Here is a 22,129-nt window from a genome sequence, read left to right as displayed (position 1 = left end):
GGACCTTTGTAAACACTCTAGGTGCAGTAGCTAGACCGAAAGGCAGAGCTACAAACTGGAAATGAAGATTTTCTACCTCGAACCGTAGAAATTTCTGGTGAGCGGGGAAAATCAGCACATGGAGATAAGCATCCTTGATGTCGATTGACACCAGAAGTTCTCCCCCTTGTAGGATGGAGACTACTGATTGGATTGACTCCATGTGAAAAGAACGGATATCCAAAAACCGGTTTAGATGTTTGAGATCTAAAATGGGTCTGACATCCCTGTTTGGTTTTGGAACCGTGAATAGGTTTGAATAAAATCCTAAACCTTGGTCTTCCAAGGGGACCACCGATATCACTCTTTGAGACAAGAGATGTCCAAAGCTAGAAAGAGACTTCTTTTTCACTGGATTTCTGGGAACGTTTAATCTGAGAAAACGAGGAGACGGGAACTCTCGGAACTCTAGTTTGCAACCTAAAGAAATTTAGGAAACCACCCCTCTGTCTTGACATTGTTCCTGCCAGACCCTTGAAAACTGTAGAAGCCTTCCCCCCACTCGAGCAAGCGGGGGCGCCCCTTAAGGAGGCTTTAGTATTTTGTTTTGTGGGTTTCCTCCCCCAGGTCCTCTTTGACCCTGGGACTGACCCTGAGGTTTACTTCTTGAACCTGATGGTGGAGGCTGTCGTGACTGCCTGGAGGCTGATGCCCCTGGCACTGGAGAAGAAGCACGTTTAAAAGAAAAAAATGCTTAAACTACTTCTTAACCAGAAAAAGGGAACTTTCCCCATTAGAAATGCTTTGGATATACTTATCCAGATCGTCTCCAAATAACCGTTCACCGTGAAAAGGGAAACTGGTCAAGAGCTTCAAGCATGGCGCTTCAGCTGACCAATTTTTCAACTATAGGATTCTACGCACATGTACCAGCCCTAGCATGAGCCGTGAGGCCTAGAGAATAGAATCTTTCATAGCATCTACTGTAGAACACAACGCTTCTTATATCCCGGCCAAATCCTGGGCCTGCTGATCAGGAATATCTTTCAGTACCTCTATAAACTGGTCTTATAAGGACTGAGATACTTCAATCGCTGCCAGCGCCGGTTGAACGACTGAACCTGTGAGCGAAAAAAAAGGAACTCCAACTTTTTAGCTGTTGGATGCTTTAGCAAATGAGCATTGTCTACTGGACAAGTCAGGTTTTTGATTACAGAGGATATAGCAGCGTCAATTGCTGGAATTCCCCATTTCTTATAAAGCTTTTCCTCCATAGGATAAAGCACTGAAAAACTTTTTTCGGAGGAAAAAAAAACTTTATCAGAATAAGCTTTCTTAGCCATGAATGGACAGGAAAAGCATGAACAGATTGGGGAGGCTTTTTGGAGACCCCAAACCAGAAGTGGGCTCATTGACTGACTGCATTACTGGCAGAAAAAATGTGGAGCAGACCAATTCAGTGAGAGATTGTACCTTTCCTGCGAACCTGATCCTTCCGGATCAGGTTCTTCGGAAGAGGAGACATCAGCCTCTTCCTGGTCCTTTGGGAGAAAACCATCATCTCTCGCTCCATTTTCCACAGCATGAGGGTCCTGAGCAATGGACGGGAACCTGCTACACTTAGTCCCATTCTGGGATGCGATTAAAGCATCAATTTTTGCTTCAAGCTTAAAATGGTTGAAGAAAAAAAACCTCCTTAGTAATATACACAGGGGCTGCAGTGTTAAGAGCAGCTGCAACACTTGCCCCTCCTGATGGCTCACTCTGACCAGCCATATTACTCTCAGGGGAGGATGCCATATTTACTGAGATGGATCTAGGCTTCCGTGTGACTGTAAAGTCTTTCTAGAGCCCTTTTTGAGGTGTTCCCCCCCCTTCTGCCATAGCCCGATCTACAAAGTAGAGGTACTACCAGAAGCAATGCATCCACTGCTTGAGCAATAGTCCAGCTCTGTTACTGCTATTAATGCTCAGCCTGATGCAGTAGTCAATGTGTAAAAGGAATGCCTGTGTCACCAAACTCTTATATGCAAACAAAACATCCGTTTCACCTTTGCTCTTGTGTCCCTCCAGCAGCATGTAACAGCACAAATGGTGCCTTTTAAAAAACATACCTTCCCGCGCTGGATGTTGGAGGACGCCAACGCCGCGCTAAGCCCCACCCCCGTCATCTACGGCCCTTCCCCTCTTTTTTGAAAAAGAGCTCTTTCCCGCCCGAGCGCAGGCTCCAGATCCTATGGGATCCAAGGGAGGGAAGCAGAAATGGCGAGGGGGGGGGTCTGGAAGCCGCCGAGCAGCGTGCCATTTGCGCTGGTTTTTTTTTTTTAAAAAACCTTTCTCCCCCAAGAAGAGGGTCAGAAAACCAGCACAGGAGGGTGTCTGGTGGGGAGAGGAAACCCCCCCCAGACTTACCGGAGGTCTGCTGATTGGCCGGAGGAAGAAGAATCTGCAGCTTCCAAGACACAGCGTCTGAGAAGGTGAGTGCTCAATACAGCCCCAAGTGGTGACACATAGGCATGACAGCATTTACTAAATTAAAGGAGACAATCATAGGAAAATTTTAAAAATTTCTTAGAAAACTCCACTTACCTTTCCAGCCACAGGGTTTTCTGTGGTAAACCAACAGACCCAATCTTCACCCTTCATGGTGGGTTCTGTTAAACCTTCAGGAGCCGGTGATCCTCGAGGAAACCCACAATCCTGAACCTGTAATAGCACCTCCGACAGTAAAACTTTATGGCCTTAATAACAAAGTACTGGATCCCGGGTCCAGCTCTCTAAAAGAGAAGCGTTACAGGCAAGACCTTGTTTCTTTGGATACAAGGCCCAGGTACCATTCAATTCGGCCAAAAAGACACTTTGAATGGATCCAGCTGCATGGCTAGCCCCAACAAGGATTGGAGCTCAGCACAGCACATCTTTACTCGTGACCAACACCTTAGAAACTGGCGAAAAAACTCCCACCAGTGGGAGGGGTTATATAGGGAGTGCACTTTTTAATTTAGGGCGTGTTAGTGTCCATCACCTGAAGGTCTATAACCCACATAGTAACTACTATGGCTCTGTGCCCTGTGATGTACGATAAGAAAATTTTTCTTATTTGCTCCCTTTTGGTCTGCCCTAATAAGTGTTTTTTTTAAATTGGTTTTTAGAAGTGCAACAAATACCTGTTTATTTTGCCAGAAAACTTGTGAGCGGATCACTTCTGGTGCTTTCTGCCTGTGCAGAAGGGATTGTGGAGATGAGGATAGGTCTGTGACCTCAGTAGTGAAGTAGGCAGGGCTGACACCATACACTTAGGAATTCAAAGCTGTGTTGCCATGTCAAACGGCATGTAGAACACATTCTGTATTTTTTTGTACTTGTAGTGTGGGAAAATGGGCATGTATTCCAGAGATGTAATAAATATGTTTAATTTTACATATGCTCAAGGGTGCATATTAAAGCAAGTATCAGAGTACGTGGCTTTTGTTTTTAGTTCCAAATAAAATATACACATATCATACACACACTGTACATAAAATAGTAAATGTTAGTATAATCAGTAAAGTAAAAATACAGTCAAGTAAAAATACACAAAATACTTAGAATTTATATTAAAAAACAACTTTATTTAAATATTCTAAACACACTTGCAGTAGAAAGCAAAAAATAAAGTACAACAGACCGCAGTGTTACAGAACTACAAAACAAAAATCTGCTAAATGTAGTAAAACACATGTAAAAATAAACTGATAAGGGGAATTAGTTTTAGAAATAAAGTCTATTAAAAGCCTTGATCTAGGCATGGCTCTGCTTTTGTAGCCAGTGGTTTAGCCCAAGGTGTCAATTTTTTTTTTATTATGCTCTCAATATACATATGCACATATAAATGTAGTCATACTGGTGGTTGGGGGGGGGGGGGGGGGGGTGTACAGCATGTTATTTAAAAAAACTGGACATAAAATGAACATAGGGGGCAATACTTTAAAATAAGCACATACCAGCAGCAGAGAAGGCAAAGAGCACAGAAGTCATCTTTACATTTTGTATCAGTTATGGGAAGCATATAAGACCATTGCTCTTGAAATGACCATAATCGGAGCTTGAAATGGACAGAGTCTCCTGTAATCCACATGAAATTTGCTGCTGCAGCCTAGCAGTGACCTAACTATATCCTCCTTCCAGAAGCTATGGTCATATTCTGCAGCATTAAAAGATGAAGACCTCTACACCTTGAAGACCAATAGAGCTGTCCGTTTAAATCTGCTATATAATCCAGGTGCAACAATTTAAAAGCTGCTCAAAGCTTTACAGTTTGATTTCTTTAGAAAGCTACAGCCTGAAAAGCAAAGCCTGCCTCCTAGTATGCTGTAGAGAGGACCCTTTGGATCTTTGTATGAAAGCAGTGGTCTTATGCCTGAGGTCCAACACCTCTTGCTTAGTCACAGCTAGTTTTCCATGCAGCTCTGAATTTGTAATAGGCTTGTCGGACCTCTGCAGAAAGACTGCTGGCTTGCCTAGAGAGAGCAAGGGACTTTTACTGGCAGGAGAAGGGCTTTTCTACTGTGGTTGCTTTTTTTTTTTTGAAGAAAAAGAACAAGATTTTGAACACGTTTTGATGCATAAAAATTAGGTTGATTTGATTTGAAAGTTGGGATGCAAGCTGCCCCATGCTCGTTACACTCTCCCTTTTGATTTACCATATGTGTAACATGAGAGCCAACCTAAACAATGCATTCATTTTGTATCCAGACAGACCCTGCAGTACCAATTGTTGGTAACCCTAAAGATTTTAGAATGCAATTGTAAAAGTGAATGGCCAACATTAAACCACCATTAAATTGTAAAGTGAATGGCCAACATTAACCAACATCCAACTGCACATATGTCACCTAAAAAACAACTGACCTTAAGCCCATGTTCACATTGGGTCGATTTGACATGTCAAATCCCATGCCAAATCAGTGGCTATTGCCAGCAATAGCGCGGTCCGAATCAGTGCGACGCCGACTTTGCGGTGCCGCACCAATTCCCAAAAGTTGTTCCTGTACTACTTCTGGTGACTTCCGGGGGTGATTTGAATAGAAATCGTGCAAGTTCAGCTGAACTCGCACGATTTCAAACCCGCATCAGTGTGAACCTAGGCTTAAGGTTAAAATGCTCACCAAAATCTGTGGCTACCAATCATGAGCATGGCTTGCAATAATTAGTACATGTTAAGTTAATGTAAATCTTCCTGAAAAATACAGGGAAGCTTCCAGTCCTGACTTCTTATTCTGCAAATGCTGATTATCTGGCTGTCATGCTCTACCTTTGTGTAGTCAAGTCGCTAACCCAGAACAAAATAAGCAGATAAGTTGTTTTGAATTTACTCTGATCTTCATAGTTACAAAGTAGGAGAGGTTGAAAAAAGACACAAGTCCATCAAGTCCAACCTGTGTGTGATTATGTGTCAGTATTACATTGTATATCCATGTATGTTGTGGTTGTTCAGGTGCTTATCTAATAGTTTTGTGAAACTATCTATGTTCCCTGCTGAGACCACCGCCTGTGGAAGGGAATTCCACAACCTGGCCGCTCTTACAGTAAAGAACCCTCTACGTAATTTAAGGTTAAACTTCTCCTTTGAATTTTAAAGAGTGGCCACATGTCTGGTTAAACTCCCTTCCGCAAAAAGGTTTTATCCCTATTGTTGGGTCACCAGTATTGTATTTGTAAATTGAAATCATATCCCCTCTCAAGCGTCTCTTCTCCAGAGAGAATGAGTTCAGTGCTTGAAGCCTTTCTTCATAACTAATATCTTCCAGACCCTTTATTAGCTGTGTTGCCCTTCTTTGTACTTTCTCCATTTCCAATACATCCTTCCTGAGGACTGGTGCCCAGAACTGAACAGCGTACCCCAGGTGCAGCCGGACCAGAATCTTGTAGAGTGGGAGAATTATTGCTTTATCCCTGGAGTTAATCTCTTTTTAATGCATGCCAATATTCTGTTTGCTTTGTTAGAAGTAGCTTGGCATTGCATGCCATTGCTGAGCCTATCATCTACTAGGACCCCCAGGTCCTTTTCCATCCTAGATTCCCCCAGAGGTTCTCCGCCCAGTGTATAGATTGCATTCATATTTTTGCCACCCAAATGCATCATTTTAAATTTTTCTACATTAAACCACATTTGACATGTAGTTGCCCATCCCATTAATTTGTTCAGATCTTCTTGCAAGGTTTCCACATCCTGCAGAGAAGTTATTGCCCTGCTTAGCTTAGGCTGTCCGCAAATACCGGGATTGAACTGTTTACCCCATCCTCCAGGTCGTTTATGAATAAATGAAATAGGATTGGTCCCAGCACAGAACCCTGTGGGACCCCACTACCCACCCCTGACCATTCCCCATTTATCACCACTCTGTGAGAACTCACCCTTGTAGCCAGGTTTCAATCCATGTACTCAACCTATGGTCCATGCTAACAGACCTTATTTTGTTCAGTAAACGTTTATGGGGCACAGTGTCAAATGCTTTTGCAAAATCCAGATACACCATGTCTACGGGCCTTCCTTTATCTAGATGGCAACCCACCTCCTCATAGAAGGTTAATAGATTGGTTTGGCAAGAACGATTCTTCATGAATCCATGCTGATTACTGCTAATGATAGTTTTCATTACTAAAATATTGTATATAGTTCCTTATCATTCCCTCCAAGAGCTTGCATACAATTAATGTTAGGCTAACTGGTCTGTAATTCCCAGGGGTGCATTTAGGGCCCTTTTTAAACACTGGTGCTACATTGGCTTTTCCCCAATTCGCTGGTACCATTCCAGCCAGTAAAAATTAGGAACAATGGTCTGGCAATTACTTGACAGAGTTCCCAAAATACCCTCCGGTGCAAGCCATCCGGTCCCGGTGATTTATTAATGTTAAGTTTCCCAAGTCTAATTCTAATTCTGTCCTCTGTTAGCCATGAGGATAAACACTGCAGTTTTGGTTACTAAAGTCTCCCTGATTCCCTCATGAAGACTGAGAAGAATAAATTCAATACCTTTGCCATCTCCCCATCCTTTGTAACCAGATGTCCTTCCTCATTCTTTATGGGGCCAATATGGTCTGCCCTCCCTTTTTTACATACTTAAATTTCCTGAGATTTTTTTGCTCTCCTCTATGTGTTTTGTGTTCCATCTTAGCCGCCCTAATTACACCTTTCATGGTCTCCATACTTCCAGATCAGCTCAAAAACATGCTGAAACCGGTGTGTGCATAATAAGCAGGCAACAAACATTTTAGGAAGAGCTCCACATTTGAAGCCTACATGCTTTTCTCCAAGAAGGTACACTCTAAGACCTAGGAGCAGATTGCACAGTAAGGGCTCTTTCACACGGGTGCACACCCTGCCTGCTCAGCAGGGAATCTATCCACTGATCAGTCGGATGACAAGTCAGTCTCTGCTTTGCTTATGCAGAATGGACACAGCCTGCTTTCCTCTATGGGTGGTCCATTACCATCTGACTGTCATCCGAGCCCCCATCCATCTGTTTTTAGCGGACGGAATTGGATTTTGGCGGGTGCAAACAGACACATGTCCATTTACATCCGCTACTCCATAGAGGGCAATGGATGGGTCTGCCTAAAAAACTGACAGGCGGACCCAATCAGTCCGCCTGAGTGAAAGGGGCCTTAGCTTTTATAAAGCACTTGCAAAGTTTTCAACGAGCTTCAGGCAGCTTAGAAGCACCCTTCTGCTCCACTCTTGAGGATGTTTAACACATATCCAATTGGCTGTCAATTTAAACAAGCTGATAGCAGGCTTCAATCAAGTTTCAAGCAGCTCTGAAGTTTACTAAATCCTGCAAGCAACTAACAACTTGTTTAAAGTGACGGCTACCATTTAGATTTGTTGTTATTAAAGTGGAAGAAAGTTCAATTTGATAAAATTGGTAGCAGATAGTTTTTATAGTAGGAGAGACTGTTCCAAAACATCTTTCCTAGCTTGCTAACAATTTTTCTTCCAATTGTACACCAACTAGTTCATGCACAGCTCAGTGTACAATCCTGGCATCTATCAGATGCTGGGGAGTAAGAACCAGGTGGCAGGACAAAGTAAATTCTGTGTCTCTGTCATCTGTGGTTGACCAATGGAAGAGTCTTCAGACCAAGGAGAGGACCAGGGCAGGATGGCAGCAGCAAGAGAGCAACAAGGGGGAGTGTGGCCCTCAACTCATTGGAGAAAAGCGCATTAAACCGTAAGCCTGCGTATTATACATCATTCAGAAGTGCTGATTAAAAAGGTTCACAGTTGATGTGATGTATTTGCTGTCCAATCTAAAGAATAAGTTAATTTTATTGTGAAATGTCATGGCACTTTTCATTTTTTATTTTTTTTTACAAAATATCATACATGGTTATTTAAAATGAATAAAAAAAAAACAGGCATACAACACACAATACTGCAATAAAAGAAATAAATGACTTATTACAGATAAGCAGACATTTAAGTGTACCTGTTATTTATTTACAAAGAGGCAGCCATTTTGGTCTACTGGTTTACCAAAATTTAGTTTTTTTTTAGTGAATTGATAGACTGGATTCTCTAAATAAAGTGGCTGACTAATGTGTACAAACAACAAGTCCACTTAAGCCAAAAGTAGTCAGATTTTATATATAAAAAAAAATTGAACTTTCATTAGTATTCTACAAAAAATAAGTCTATTTCTACAATACTTTTTTCTATATTTCAATATACTTGTTTGAAAAAACAAACAAAAAAAAAACTAAAGAATCATTCACATTCCTGCATTAACTGGGGAGAGGTGCAGTGATTAACACTCCACCATACACCGGTGACCCTAGATCCATTTGGATTGTTCCTGGATATATTTACTACACAATTATACTACATGTCACCATTATGATTCCTTTTCTTCCATCAAATGCACCTGGTTTCCCATTTTCTAGAAAAACCAAGTACTGTCTGTGATACTTTTTTTTTTTTTTATCTGCACCAACATCCAAATTTTCAGAGCAAGCTTTGAGGATATACCCCATTCTTCAAGGTCCAAGCAGTGCAGCACATTTTCCAAAAGATGCAATGCATTTTCTAACCAGCAGAGGGAAAAATATACCAAACGAGTTAGCAATATGAGAGACGATGGTCTCAAAAACTGAACTGAAATAAGGCTACCTAAGCTGTAGGACATTATTGGTCTCAGATGTATCCACTTTTTTTTTCTTTTTTTGTAATACAAACACAAAATGATTCCGTGTCCCTGAACACAAAATTCTATACAGATTCTGTGCAACAGTATTAATGTATTCCACGTCTGCTATTTGCCAGGTAACAGCAATCTGGAACCACTACATTCAAAAGCACTTGACGCTTGACTGAGCGCAAAGTTCATTTACAATTAAAAAAAATTATATCCCCATCCAAATTAGGTTCAACTTTAAATGATACATTTGGCATATGAATGTGGGTATTACTATCTGCCACTACATGAAGCAACATTTTCTTTCAGTTTAGTAGCTTTATAAACGCAGTAAAGGTAATGAGCTAAAAATGTATTTATCAAAATAAATAAATACAGTAATCATTACACAGTAAAAACATTAAAAAATAATGCGTTTTGCAGCCACATCTGATGAGTAAGTGAAACATGCTATTAGTCATGTTCTTCATCAATGACCATTAAAGAAGGCAGGAGTTGTTTTAGTAACACATAACAGGCTCATTTAACAAGTTAACAACACATAAAGCTTATATATTAAATGGGTCAGGCCACTAAAAACTGATATTTCAGTTTTAAGTAGAAACTAGTGGGTTCAATTGGCAATCTACTTCCTATATCACCGAGACAGTCCTGGTTCTTCCACTCCATCCCCCCTATTCCAGCTGCACCTTTCAGTAATTCAGAATTGGACTTGCGACAATAAGCAGCTTGCAATCACGCTCATCTTGCTCGCATTTGATATCAGTTTAGGACTATTCTGGGACCATGCACCATTCACGGACATGTACATTTGACCTCTTTTTGATCAGCACCTAACCTCCTATGCTTTATACCCTGCTTTAAGGTAACACTTTCATTTATTTAAACAAAAAAATGTTTTGCAGCACTAACGGCTTTCTTTTAGGCCTCCTGCAAAGTCTCACAGATACCTGCTGATCCTGCCAGTGAAGTCCACCTAATGTAGCTTCATGTGGTTGAACTACAGTGAAATTAAAAAAACGTAGCAGGCATGTGGTTATTGGAACAGTCACTGCTAATTCACATGCTTGTAGATGTTCAATCATCTGGTCGCACCTAGTCCTCAAAAAGAAAAACAATAAATTCAGCGCAGGGGAGCTCATATTGTAGTATTAAAATGCAACAATGTATTAAAAGAATGCGGTATATACTCGAGTACAAGTCGACACGAGTATAAGTCGAGGCTCTAATTTACCACAAAAAAAAAAAATGGGAAAAACTTATTGACCCGAGTATAAGACGAGGGTGAGAAATGCAGCAGCTACTGTAAGTGGAAAAAGAGGGTCAACAATGCACATCTGCAGCTGTGTGCCATGTGTCCTGTGTGCATGTGTCCTGTGTGCATGTGTGTATCTTACCTGTGTCCTGTGCATGCCTCCGTGTGCCGCTCTGTATCCACCATCAGCATGTGCTATTACTATTCGGCGCCCATTCACTGTTCAAAAGCCGCACCTCCTCCTTGTCCGTGATAGGCAGAAAACTCCATTTCCCAGCAGTCAGCCTATCACGGACATTCTCTCATCCTCATACCATGGACGAGGATGAGAGAATGTCCGTGGTAGGCTGCAGGGAAATGGAGTTTTCTGCCTATCACAGACGTGGAGGAGGAGCGGCTTTTGAACAGTGAGAGGCTGCCGAATGGTAGCACACGCTGGCCGCCTGCATGACACACTGATCATGTAGGCAGACAGCGGTGACTAGAGTATAAGTTGAGGGGGGCACTTTCAGCCCAAAAAAAAAGGGGTGAAAATCTCGACTTATACTCGAGTATATACAGTATATAAAATGCACTCACAAAACAATGAAAGGGCAGGGATGTGTAGCAGGACACAGACTGCTGGGATATCTGCAATCCAGGACTCAAAAGTACTAAGGGGAGCCTGGCCAGGCTAATGGCAAGGAACACGGCAGCTCTAGGAAGGCACCACTAAATTCAGGTCGCTGTCAATGCAGACATGCTCCCCGGAGTGTTGTCATCTGTCAGGGAAATGCCGGTACAGACAGACATTTGTTTCTGGGTGAGTTCCCCTTTTTTCAGTCTCCAGTGAGACTCTGGACACTGCAGTTACACTTACAATTAGGCTCGGCACGGTTAATTTGTTTTAATTTTAAAAGGAGTACGGTGCAATATTGTTCACTGGTTAAGGTGCGATTCAGGTGCGGATTTTTAAAGTGTATGACACTTGAATTTGCACCTGAACTGGACTGAAAAAAAGCACAGGACCCTTTTTTTTTTTTTTTTCAAAACGGACTGCGGCCGGCCTGGACATATGTGAACCCAGCTCCATAGAAAGTCGGTTCGGTTCACATGTCATGCAAATCAGATGCGTTTCAAAACGCATTCCAATCTGCATATATCTGAACTGGGCCTTATTGTTCCTCTGCCACCCTATGACTGGACAGGGAAGGGAGAAGCAGAAGACTGATGAGCTCATCTTTCTGTCATGCTTCTTTCTCTCTCCCCCTACCTTGTTAGCCCATAAGCAGTACAGCACAATTGAGTTGTTACATGTGTTATTTCTCCCTTTCCCAGTCTGAGCCCTGCTTACAGGGTGCTGCAAGAGGCTCATACTAAATCAGATTTAGGTGAGCACTGCTTGCATTTAAACAAATACATTTGATTGGGTTTTAATGAACACAGACATGCATTGATGTATTTTATATCCGCCTGGAGTTCAGCTTCATTTAGCTCAGGGTGGAAATGCTGCTGTGAGATTTCACTGCAGAATGGACCCCACTCTGTTACAGGTAGTGGGGGGAAACTGGATCAATTGGCAGGATCAACAGGTAACTAAACTATTATATATAGGGGGACTCAGAAAAACAAAAACTGCTGTAACCAGTAAGAGGCAGCATAATATATGTCCCTTTTTATTTTGTTCCTAGCTCCATTTTAGAGCAGTTAAACCTATAAAATGGCCAAAACTTGAGCTACGGTGACATAGGAATAAGTAACAAACGAAAAACTTCAAAAATGTCTACAGTCATTCCTTCCAAAACTACAATGATTTTAACATTGAATTTCCCCCAAAATATAGGGGGGAATATAGGGGGAAAAATAGAAAACAAAAAAAAAAACCCCCCCCAAAAAAACAGACACATACCTAAGGTATAGCACACTAAAAACATAAAACAGGCAATTATCTATTGTGTGAAATCTTCTTGGTCCTGAACAGTCCCTTGTGCCAAATACATAAAAGAACTATGAAAAGTGTGACAAAATATTAAAACAGTTACATGATTATAGACAAACTAGACACCTTTGTTTTGTACAGTATTTGCAGAATTAATAAAAAGGAAAGTATTTTTAACAAGAAAAGGGCTACAGAAGAAAAGGAACGTAAAGATTTTTTAAAGTACCAGCAGCCTAAAAAAAGGATTTATTAAGAAGACAATGCCATGTTAAAGTGGTACTAAACCAAAAAGCAAACATTATATTGCAGCTTACCAATTCTAAAGCCGGGCACACAAGGTTTTTTTCGTGCAAACCCGCAGGTTGCATGAAAAAACTGACAGCTCTGGTCAGGAGCCGCTGTACTAACCCATGCGAAGTTAGTTCAGCGATCCCTCCCACTGAGGTGTTGTGTTCTGATAGGGGGATGGATCCCCTACCAGAACACTCCGATCAGCGCTCTCTGCCATTGGCTAGGGGCGCTGATTGGGAGTCGGTCGGCTGCTAGTTTTCCAAAGGCCCGCTTCTGTCGGACAGACCGACATACACATGGGCAGAATGTCTGCTGGTATTCTTTGTACCAGCAAATGTCTCCCGACATTTTTCTTGTGTGTACGGGGCTTTAGATGAGATGACTGTATTCGTTTTTTTTTAGGCTCTCTTTTATTTTATTACAACTGGTGATCAGGTAATTTAGCACCAACAGGGGCGCTTACAAAAACTTTTCCAAACGAAAAAAATAAAAACGGTTGATGTAGCTGCTTGTGATACGGCATAGTGAGCTAAAGTTTGGCCTAAATTTGTTAGTATATTTAAATCGGCTAGTACATCTTACACTCCTCTCCCCCTGGACTGACAATCCTGCTGTGCTCATTCATCCAGAATGGCGCTGGGCACTCCAATACAGGAGGAGTGTTACTGGCCAGATCACAGAGGGAAAAAAGCCAAAAAAAAAAAAAAAAAGAAGGCTAATGCAGCTACCACATCTAAGGATTGGCAAGCTGCAATATATTCCATTTCTGGTTTGACACATCTGATTGGTTGCTACTGAAACAACCAGTACTGGTCTCGGCTATTCTAAACTAGCTAAACTCTGACACTTCTGGGTATTGTTGAACACTTCCTACCACTCCCACACAATCCTATTGGTCCATCATAATAATGGGCTGCCTGACAGGCCAATAGGAATATGTGCGGAAGCAGGAGAAGGCAGGCAACCACCATAACTACAAAGAAGTTCTGAAGCTTAAAGCGGTATTAAATCTAAAATCAAAACTAATATATTGCAGCTTGCCAATCATTAGATGTGGTGGCTGCAGCTTTTTTTTTTTTAGGCTTTTTTCTGCCTCTGTTTTTACCTGGTGATCTGGCCAGTAACACACCTTTTGTATTAGAGTGCCTCCATTCTGGATGAAGGAGCACAGGGGCACCTCTGAACAGCTGAACTGTCAATCTGGAGGGAGGGGAGTGTAAGTTTATCTAAACGTGCTAGTCCACCCAGCAAACTAAATCCAAACTCTAGCTCACACTGCAGTTACACAAGCAGATACTGCAACAGTTGTTTACTTTTGGGATAAAGGATTTTCAATAATAAAAGCTGATCATTATAAGCACCTCTATCAGTGGTAAATGGTTTGTCTCCACACTCTAACGGCTACATTTACAGGAGACTTTGTTCTGTTGAAAACCAACAGACTTACTGGCTGGATCACAAGGTGAAAATAACAAAGAAAGCCTAAAAAAATGAAAAACTAATGCAGCCATCACATCTAAGAATAGGTAAGCTGCAATATAAAGGTTTGCTTTTGGGTTTAATACCACTTTATGGCTGTTCTCTAGGTTTTAGTGAACTTTAGTTTGTTTGGCCCAAATGAACTATTTAACAGATACAGCAGGGTTGTGTGTGCTGTATAAAGCGCATTCCTGTCCTGCTGCCAGAGCTGTATACTGTACATAGCTCAGGCTGCACACAGTGCCAGGAGCCGATGCATGTCTTCGTAAAGGAAATGGTTCCAGATTGGTCCAAATTAACTATGTAATGTTCACTAACGTCTGGAGAGCAGCTTTAAGCCAATTAGAATCTCTGACATTCAAGTGTGTATTTTGGTCGGGGATTAAAACCAAAGCTGCTGCCGGGATGCAATGCCTGCACCTTTTTTTTTCTTTTTAAGTGATGCCCTTTAGAGGGCATTGGTTCATCTCGACAAAAAGAAATACAAGATTTTACAGATTGATGTAAACATTTATAGAGAAACTGTTCAGCCTACGATTTTACAACCGTTTCCATAATGTTCCCCTGATGATCTAGAATAATCACCCTGGGTGCGTGAGGCTCGGATATTACACATATCCTGTGAAAATAGTTTTGATTTCAGACTGGCCAATGTGCATCAGGTGGTTTGACCTAAATGTATAGCCACCTTTAAAACCTAGGGATATCATTTAGCTATAAAGTTACATACGAATAATATTAATTCAGCTCGGAAATCTCCATGAATTTGTGCTCAACATCAAAGTCCAACTTTTTTTTCTGCCAGTGTTGCAGAAAATGCTTACCTGAATAAGCATAAATAATCCTTGGCTGTTTCATTTTTTCACGTTCACTCTTCCATGTATGGCTGGACAAGACTGCAGTATAAATTCAGTCATCTAGACTTCAGTTCAATAGGAAATTTGTATCACAGATAAAATGCCCTCCCCCCCAATTATCAGTCACCTGTCCTTTTAGGTAATTCTCTCAAGATATTGGGACCTAGTACTGGTGGAATTATGTCCTGAGTGAACAAAAATTCTGGACACTGAATGGACAGCTAAAACCGCAAGCTACACAACAAGCTCTGTGTCGGCATTCGGTGGACGGTTGCCCTGGCACAGCCTCTTGTGTCTCAGGAGTCTGTCCGTCCTTGAAAAAGCCTTAAAGAGAAAAAAAAAATTGCAAATTGTGATTATTCAAACAGTAACCACAACTAAACATTCAAGAGAATACTAGATATATGGTGAAAAACTGTTGTCTTAAAGTGGGATTCCAGGTAAAACCTAACTAGCCTTGAAAAATGTCCCCCTACCCCCTCCCAACAGCTCCGCTAACTAACCTGTGTAAAAAAGATGAAACAAGAAAAGCAGCTCCAGGTGAGTGAGTCTCTGGTTAATCCACACACACACACTAGTCCGGTGCTAGCCCAGCTCACATGCTGTGTAACAAAGATATAATTCCGGATGGCTGCACTTCCAAAAATCCTTTTATTGAAGCTTCATATGACAAGTGGTTGACAGAGGCAGCAGTGGACAAAGAGGTAGACGTGTTTCGCGCAAATGTTAGCGCTTAGTCGTTACCATTGTGTAAAAAAAAAAATATATATATATATATATATATATATATATATTTTTTTTTTTTTTTTTTTCAGCCCGCTCTGGTCATGTGATCTCACATCAGCCAGCAGCGACTGCAGGGGAGAGGAGAGAACGCCAACAGCGGCTTGTGAAGCCTGGAGCTGTGACATCACGCTTAGGCTCCTATGGCCCATTCCTTGCCGGCGTACCCTCCTCTCCAATACAGCCGCCACTGGCTGACACAGGGAAGCCAAATTAAGGGGGCGGGGGGGAGCATTTTTAAAGCTAGTTTGTGTCAAGCAGGAATTCGACTTTAAGGGAACACTGGGGCAGATGTACTAAAACACGCAAAATCTAGTGCAGCTGTGCGTAAGTAGCCAATCACAGCTTCTAACTTCAGCTTGTTCAATTAAGATTTGACAAAAAAACTGGAAGCCGATTGGTTTCTATGCAGAGCTGCATCAGATGCTGCACTCTCCAGTTTTAGTAAAGCAACTCCACATGGGTCAAGCAGAGGCTGTCAGCACTGTATAAAATATATGTAGCATCAGCTTACTACAGTATACAGCGATGTGTTGCGAAAGCGGGATGGAGGTTTCCCATTCTGTTTTCAGGAACAGATTTAAGTTGGGCTGAGCACTGCTCAGTTATTCATAGGAAGACTTCTATTTTTATAAATGAATACAAGGACCAGCTTAGCCCAAATTACCCATTTAAAGTCATATTATTCCTGAATTTAAGGTTTAAAGGGTTATTGATATTTTTAATCTTGAGTCACTCACTGCTCCTTTTATCTCTGAAAGACTCCATTTGAGGAAGTCTCCCCTTTATATTGCTAAACCCCACTTCCTCTGCCTAAAGCCCCATACACATTATTTGATTTTCTGCAGATTTTTGTCTTCAGATTTACCAAAACCACGTAGTGCAAGGGCCTGCCTACTGGCATACAAATTGAAATCTTAAGGTCTGACCTCATATTAATTGGTTTTGGTAAATCTGAAGACAAAGATCTGCAGAAAATCTAATGGTGTGTATGGGGCTTTAGATTATCTAACCAGTATAGTGTAGATGAAAGATTCAACAAAGTATGGGTTTCCACCTTAAATGCCTGTTGTAGTGGCAAAGCCAGGATCACGGGGGGCAATATACTTGCCGATGGAGTCTATCAGCATTAGAAGAAGCTGACGAATGATGTAATTAGCCAGCAATTGCCAAAATTACAAAAAAAACAAAACAAAAAACTGGCCTCTTAATATCTTCCCATGAAAGTAAATCTGCAATGAGAGAAATACAGCGACTGTCATTGCTAGCCTTTTTTAAAGGCTAGTTACAAAGCGATTATTCTGACCGCATTGCTCCAATTTGTAGTAGCCACCTCTCTTCAGATTCTCTCCCAGACTAAAAACTCTGTATAGCCATCTAAACAGGAGCAGGCAGAGAAGTGTAAAGGTGTCATTTTGTCTGCATCAGGGGTTGTAAACCCTCGTGTTTTTTTACCTTAACGTATCCTATGCATTAAGGTGAAAAACCGTCATGCAGCAGCCCCCCAGACGCCCCGTTTTACTTACCTGAACCTGTTCTCTCTCGCCCAGGGGATGAGCACACCAGCTCTAGCCGGTGTCTCGTGTCCTGACTGGATAGATTGATAGCGCAGCCATTGGCTCCCGCTGCTGTCAATCAAATCCAATGACGCGGGTGCTGGGGCCAAGTCCTGCTGTCTGTGTCAATAAACGCAGCAGGACAAGGGAGCACGGCCGCACGGGTGTCCCGAAGGAGAGCGATTCTCCGATGGGGCATTCGAGAAGAGGAGCAGCCAGGAGCGCCGCCGAGGGACCCCAGAAGAGGAGGTTCAGGGCCACTGCACAGAGGAGGATAGTATGACTTTTTTTTTTTTTTTTTTAAATAACAGAAGGTTTGGTAACCCTTTAAGCTTGACCTCTGTAAACAGAATACTTTCAGCAAGGCAGGTAAACAAAAGTCTGGCAAAATGTGCAAAACAGCCTTGGGCTCGACCTGCTGGTTGATTATGAAATTACAAAATACTCATTGGTGATGTATCCAGTTTACTCGACTACTATACATTCACTTTAAAAAGGATAACTCCACTTTCAAGGGGAAAAAAAGCAAAATAAAATAATATAGCATACACAATTGTGACACAAGTCATATTGTAATTGAATGTTATTAAAAATGACCTATTTTTAAAAATCTGCAGCCCTGTAATTTTCTGTATAGTGCAATGCAATATGGCTACCTGGAGGTGTTCTGTACACAGAATGTGTACAGAACAACCCCTTAGAAAGATTTTCCTGCTTGGGTGATTGGCTCTCTGATTTTCCCAGAAGTCTGCTCTAAGATACAAATCTGATTTTAGGCAATCCTATTAGACTTACTCAGGGGCACAGAGGAACAAACAGTGATTTCTTCAGAACAAAAAGGTAGGAATCAGCAACAAAGTTTGTTAAAATCCTTGCAATGTACATAGATTACCCAGAGGGGAATGTTTTTTTCATCAACAAATAGGAGTTACGCTTTAACACCAAGACCAAAGGAAATCCCTTTCAGATGCTGCACAAGTGCAAATCCCAGGAAACCGCAAATTGCACATATTTTCCATTTTGTCTAATTTGAAAAACTGCATACACAAGGCTGAGGCTGACAGAAAAAAAAAAAATAAAAAAAAAAAAGACATACCTGCTTACATCTCTCACATTTGAACGGTTTCTCCCCGCTATGGACCCGTCTGTGCCTGTCCAGATGATACTTCTGAACAAACTTCATGTCGCACATGTCACACTCAAAAGGGCGCTCTCCTACAACATAACAGGCAGCCATACTGAAGATACCTTTGCTAACACAACAGTGATCCTCGACTATGTGACCTTGGCTTACCTGTGCTAACGAACATGTCTCTGTCAGCATGGTAACTCGGTGAGTATGAAGGTAAACTTGCACCAGACCTAAAACATATACATATAAATACGCCTGGTGAGTTTTCTGGAAAGTCCCCATGTTAGGCTTGCTGTTCTTTGTAGGACCACTGTGATATGTTTCTATGCCATACTAGGAATAAATAGACCACAAATAGTCATGGGATAGAGAAGCAAAGAATTTTACCAACTAGTGTAATTCAGTTTTAAAACCCTTGATTACAGGCATAATTTTGTTCTACATCCATGGTATACACAGTGCAAGACCACAGAAAGCAGAAAAAACCCTCAGATATTATTAATGTAAGGAATCATGTTTGGATGTATTTATCCTCTGGATCATACCTGTGAAGACGATTAGACACTACAAAGTATTATTTCATAACTCTCCTGATTTTGCTTAGCAAAACTAGAAGTGTCAGTTGGTGTGTTGAAAATCTCCATTGAGGTTAATGTGGCCAACGCAACTATAGTAAGCACATTGGTGGCAGCAAATTTCATTTGGGTTCAATAGGCAAATCGCCTATATTGCCAAAAGTATTGGGACACCTGCCTTTACACGCACATGACCTTTAATGGCATCCCAGCCTTAGTCCGTAGGGTTCAATATTGAGTTGGCCCACACTTTACAGCTGTAACAGCTTCAACTCTTCTGGGAAGGCTGTCCACACAAAGTTTAGGAGTGTGTCTATGGGAATGTTTGACCAATTCTTCCAGAAGCGCATTTGTGAGGTCAGGCACTGATGTTGGACGAGAAGGACTGGCTCGCAGTCTCGGGTTGAGGTCAGGACTCTGTGCAGGCCAGACAAGTTCCTCCACCCCAAACTCGCTCATCTATGTCTTTATGGACCTTGCTTTGTGCACTGGTCCAAATCATTTGCTGAGGGGTGATTATGTTGTGGGGTTGTTTTTCAGGGGCTGGGCTTGGCCCCTTAGTTTCAGTGAAGGGAACTCTTAAGGCATCAGCATACCAAGATATTTTGGACAATTTCTTGCTCCCGACCTTGTCTGAACAGTTCGGGGATGGCCCCTTCTTGTTCCAACGTGACTGTGCACCAGTGCACAAAGCAAGGTCCATAAAGACATGGATGAGAGAGTTTGGGGTAGAGTAATTTGACTGGCCTACACAGAATCCTGACCTCAACCCGATAGAACACCACTGGTATGAAAAAGAGCGGAGACTGCGAGCCAGGCCTTCTCGTCCAACATCCTGACCTCACAAATGCGCTTCTGGAAGAATGGTCAAACATTCCCAAAGACACACTCCTAAACCTTGTGGACAGCCTTCCCAGAAGGGTTGAAGCTGTTATAGCTGCAAAGGGTGGGCCAACTCAATACTGAACCCTACAGACTAACACTGGGATGCCAATAAATTTCATGTAAAGGCAGGTGTCCCAATACTTTTGGCAATATAGTGTAAATCTTCATACCCCATGTTTGTCAATTGCCCTCCACCAAAGAAAAAATGAATCATTTGCAGTTGTCCTTTAAAAGCTTTAAATCAGATAATTGAAGACAAAAATGCTGAGGCTGGGAAAGACACTGTCAAAGGAGGGAAGGAGGATGCTGTAAGGGGTGAAACTGCTACCCTTGGTTAGTTATAATAACTGAGATTTGAATGTGTTTTTTGTAAAATTAACTTTAGTACAGCTCAAAGCTTATTTCAGATCTGCTTCACGTATTTAAGGAACAACCATGGTAGCTAGCACCATCTCCTTCCAGTTTTCTATTTGTGGTTTATTCTATCTTAAAAACTTGACAAAAATGCTCACTGCAATTGGTAAAAAAAAAAGCACATAATTTATGATAAACTCCAGTAAAAACAATTGTAGTTAAGCCTTGAAATGCATACGGGAGACCTGTCCTACCTCACCAGGCCTTCTGTTTGCCATTCACTTAAACTGACCATACATGGCTCAGTTTTTTTCCATTCAGCAACTAGCTGAATTAAAAAAAAAAAAAAAAAAAAACTGAACAGACTCCTCCATCCACACATTTGAGGTGGATGGGGGGATCCACCCCACTGTGTCATTGTATTCTGACAGTGAGACTCCTGCTGATCGAAGAAAATGTTTCCAAAAAGCCTGTTCAAGAGAAGCAGATTGAAAGATCAGCTTCTCATGAACTGGAATGGCCACAGCTGGATTAAAATTTGGCTGGTTTGTGCTGACCTGGCCATATTGTGATCCAGCTATGGGGAGCTTTAGCTGCAGTACATTAGCAACCCTGGAGTAGAAACTGGATTTGCTTCAAGTACTTTAGTGAATCTTATGTATGCAGAACACCAAAGCATTTGAATACATAAGCCAGTGCTTTTCAAACCTTTCCACTCTGTCTCCCAGTCAGAGAAAAGGAAAGTGCCACAGTTCAAAATGATGGAAAGTAGTTACACTCCCTCCTTGCACCTTGCCAGTATTAAAGCGGTAGTAAACTTTTTTTTACCTACAGGTATGCTTATAATAAAGATCTCTTAAACATGCACCTTTTAGAAAATTTTCCAGGAAGCAGCAGCCGGTGAAGTCACTGGTACATGCGCTCTGTAGGAACAGCATACCCGTGCCGCTCCTTCAGAGCTCTGTGATGTGGGAGGGACATCACAGCTCAGCCGTTCAAGCGGTAGCAGAAGGAAGACCAGGTGAAGATGGAGGCCTCTGCAGCGGTGACAGCGCGCTGCTGGAAGGCTTCATTTCAAGGGAAGTCTCTGAAATGAACTAGTATGTGATGCATACTAGTACATTATACCTTTACCTTGCAGGTTTTTTTTTTTTTTTTTTTTTTACTACTGCTCTAACTATAGATGCTCTTTAATAGTATGATAGCAATTAGAAAGTCTCCTCCAAAAATATGCGCAAACCTTTAAACCTGGGTAAGCTCTTGCATACCCTGCCATACCCTCCATGAAGCACACTGTTGGTAATAGAACAATGATACATTTCACATATTTTTTTTTTACTATATGAATGCCATATCAGGTGAATACAAATCAAAAATCTCAAAAGATAGAATGTGCTTACATACATCTTCCCCCAATATAGATACCTTCAAGCATTACTTGAAGCTTTTATTAAATACATTTCGTTTTCTAACTGCATCAACTTATAACAGAAAAACACATCTGAAACATTATGTAAAGAATTTACAAGTTTATTAAAATATTCTACACACACTGGCAGCAAGTAGTGTCAGATTATACAAAGTAATGCACAGCTACAGTTAATAGGGAAACTGGGATTGCCCCAACAACTCTAGAGAAAAACAAAACAAAAAACTGCCATATTTTTATAAATGTAAAATGCCAACCAGGTAGGACAACCCTAGCTCTCCTAAAACCTAACAATAGACCTCAATGTTCAAGTAGTACAGGGCAAACTTAGCTGAACAGAAAAGTAACCTATCGCCATTCAAAAATACCTTATATTAGTGTTGTCCAACTCAGTCTTCAAGGGCCAAGTTCCTCCCACAGGCTTAGGATTTCTGTAATTAACAGAGAATAATGACTTGAA

The 22,129-nt window shown here is 41.5% G+C and overlaps 1 protein-coding gene across 6 annotated transcripts in view; it reads right to left on the bottom strand.

Moving 5' to 3' along the window:
- Positions 1 to 10,789: 10,789 nt before the first annotated feature.
- Positions 10,790 to 22,129, bottom strand: part of ZNF740 (zinc finger protein 740) — a 55,519-nt gene continuing 44,179 nt past the window's right edge. For all 6 annotated transcript variants that reach the window (XM_073613564.1, XM_073613563.1, XM_073613561.1 and 3 more), the window contains 4 exons: positions 22,038 to 22,100; positions 18,589 to 18,656; positions 18,391 to 18,509; positions 10,790 to 15,279 (listed from right to left, as the gene is read on the bottom strand). In XM_073613564.1, coding sequence (XP_073469665.1) covers positions 15,190 to 15,279; positions 18,391 to 18,509; positions 18,589 to 18,656; positions 22,038 to 22,100 — 340 coding nt within the window. In that variant the 3' untranslated portion in view covers positions 10,790 to 15,189. The remainder of the gene's footprint in view (positions 15,280 to 18,390; positions 18,510 to 18,588; positions 18,657 to 22,037; positions 22,101 to 22,129) is intronic.

The sequence above is a fragment of the Aquarana catesbeiana genome, linkage group LG02 (genome assembly GCF_042186555.1).
Source record: "Aquarana catesbeiana isolate 2022-GZ linkage group LG02, ASM4218655v1, whole genome shotgun sequence".
NCBI lineage: Eukaryota > Metazoa > Chordata > Amphibia > Anura > Ranidae > Aquarana > Aquarana catesbeiana.
The sequence above is the reverse complement of the archived record's forward strand: the minus strand, read 5'-3'. Positions and strand labels throughout refer to the sequence as shown.